This window comes from Triticum dicoccoides, chromosome 7A, assembly GCF_002162155.2.
Source record: "Triticum dicoccoides isolate Atlit2015 ecotype Zavitan chromosome 7A, WEW_v2.0, whole genome shotgun sequence".
NCBI classification, from domain to species: domain Eukaryota; kingdom Viridiplantae; phylum Streptophyta; class Magnoliopsida; order Poales; family Poaceae; genus Triticum; species Triticum dicoccoides.
The window spans coordinates 676,948,652-676,951,046 of NC_041392.1; the positions used below are offsets into that span (position 1 = coordinate 676,948,652).

Below are 2,395 nucleotides of genomic sequence, written 5' to 3' on the forward strand. Positions count from 1 at the left end.
TATTCCCAATTTCAGTGACAAGGTGTTCATAAGAACCCCCATTATACTCTCTTTTTTGCGGCAAAACCCCCATTATACTCAGAGTGAAACACACAACATTTGTGTGGCAGAAGCTAGATGAGACAATCATGTCTACACAAACTCATGCCTTAAACTCCACCTTGTCAATGCTTGCCATCGACGAGCACAAACTCACAGTAGACCGTTTAGCACAATATTACATTGAAGTGAACTGGAAATAGTTGGCCACAACATATACTTTTTCTGCCCACAACATATAATTTTTTGGCAACAACATATGCGTATGTACATAAGCAATTTCTTAATGTCATTGAACGATGGACATAACCGCATAAAGTAGAACTAGACAAATATGCCTGGAAAGTGCAAGCAGATACAATACTATGCACCATCAAATCTTGGCCAAGATACACTTCAAATTTTTCTCCCATGCGCAGCCTTGAGAAGGTCGATCACCACCAGAGGGCAGCTTGCCTCGAGGTGCTTATACCCCTCCGTCGCCAACACAGCATCAAGAGTGGCAGGAGTTCTGATAATGAACTGAACACATCTTGTCTTGAGCTCTGGGCAATTGTGCTGCTCGGCTAAAGCCAAAGTTGTTGCCGCCGTGTCCACGTTGATGCTACTAGAGAGCTTACCGGCACATATGTGCTTGAGCCTATCCAGTCCATACCTGTCAGCAGCAGCAAGCAGATGCTGAGCCATCACAGTCGCCGCCTTTGCATCTGCCTCCTCCTGCTGTTCATACTCTGCCTCGTCCTCCGCATCCCACTCCCGCTGTCTGAGTTCTGGCATGGTGTCTGTGTAGATGAACTGAAGCAGGGCCTTGAACACCTCAGCATCCATGTCCTTGATCTCCACACATTGCGAGCACTTCTCCTTCATGTCTCCAATAAACTCGGCCATAAAGACAGGGGACCTTGCGGCGACAATGAGCTTGTGCGCAGAAAAAGATTCGCCGGACACGAGAAATGTGACGTCAGCTCCTGTCTCGCTCTGAAGGAGTTGAGCCAATTGCAGGTGCAAGTCAGACGATGGCAGATGCAGTTCTTCAAGGGCCGTTTCCTCTCCTATTTCCTTGAGAACATCAAGGGTGCACTGCACACTAAAAGAGTCATCCTTGACATATCCCAATCCTTCTAGCTTAATTCTCTCTGAGCTATCTTGGGGCTTCTTGAATGTTATTCTCTGAGAAACTTCATGGGATGGCTTAGGCACTCCTCTCTGATCAACCAAGCAAGCCCGAAGAGTCGTCCTCACAGCGCTGGCTCGTGGTTCACCGAGAAAGATAAGACGGAGCGCCACGAACGTGCTCAAACCCCTCGAGTCCACGACGTTTGGATCATAGATTAAAATCGCGGGAGAAACGATTTCACGGCGGCCTCTCCAAGCAGCTATAGCGGAGGCCATAGCGGGCAATAACGGCAAATAGCGGAAACTTTTCTGATCGGAGAGATGATTTCTGGAGGGTTTTACTGATTTTTGAGCCATTTAGAGGGATATGTGGAGGATTTCGCTGCAGCTGCCATAGCGTAGTGGCGAGGCTCCGGGACAGCTATAGCGCAGCTATTGCGGCTATTTCGCGGGCTATTTTAATCTATGGTTTGGATATAGAAGGATCTCCCACTCATACCCGTCCACAATCCATCTGTACTTGAAGCAATAGTCGCTGCCGATGCCCGACATCATGCTAACGCCGTCGATCTTGAGCAGCCGCACCGAGCGCAGGACTTGTGTGAGGTTGAAGTTTGTGGCCAAGGGTGAAGCTTCTTCTGCGGGGAAAATCATGTTTTTCTGCGTGGGAATGATTATTGTGGATCAGTACAGTTTACTTGGACAAAAAAACTTCCGCCGTCGTCTCACCATCATCAGTCATCACGTCGTTGAGAGCAAGCGACGAGCAAAGCCTGTGCCAAGGACGACTCACCGTGCCACCGGAGAAGAACGTTAACCCGCCCGGTCGCGACATGCTTGTCAGGCGGCCCGCAGCTTTGCTATGTGGGCGGGGCCTTGCTTACGCGTCGCGCCGACGGAATAGACGGCGAGGGGGGGTCGGCTCTCGGCTGCTGTCCCGGCGTCCTGACGAGACGGCGAGGGCTGCTGTTGTAGGGGAGATCAGCGGGAAGGGAGAGGCTGCAAGCAGAGATGAGGGAGTAAAGCAAGAAGAAAAGGACTTCCGCAGTTGCGCTGGCGAGTCTCGTTGACGTAACGTATTGCGCTGGCGAGTCTCGTTGACGTAACGTAGGGAGACTGGGAGAGTGGAAGGTGACTGTAAAAAGGAAAGTTTCGCTCAGATGGGGCCTTTTCGAGAAAAAAACGAAAAGAAAAGAAGAGAAAAGGACATTTAGTCATTTACAAAGTAAAATTCCCACCA

At 49.9% G+C, this 2,395-nt stretch overlaps 1 protein-coding gene across 1 annotated transcript; it reads right to left on the reverse strand.

Moving 5' to 3' along the window:
• Positions 1–255: 255 nt before the first annotated feature.
• On the reverse strand, positions 256–2,137 carry LOC119328545 (BTB/POZ and MATH domain-containing protein 1-like). Its single transcript, XM_037601525.1, has 3 exons — positions 1,949–2,137; positions 1,624–1,815; positions 256–1,356 (listed from the first exon to the last, which is right to left on the reverse strand). Exons 1-3 carry the CDS (start codon positions 1,988–1,990, stop codon positions 436–438), a joined length of 1,155 nt encoding a protein of 384 aa, XP_037457422.1. The 5' UTR covers positions 1,991–2,137; the 3' UTR covers positions 256–435.
• Between the last annotated feature and the right edge of the window lie 258 nt (positions 2,138–2,395).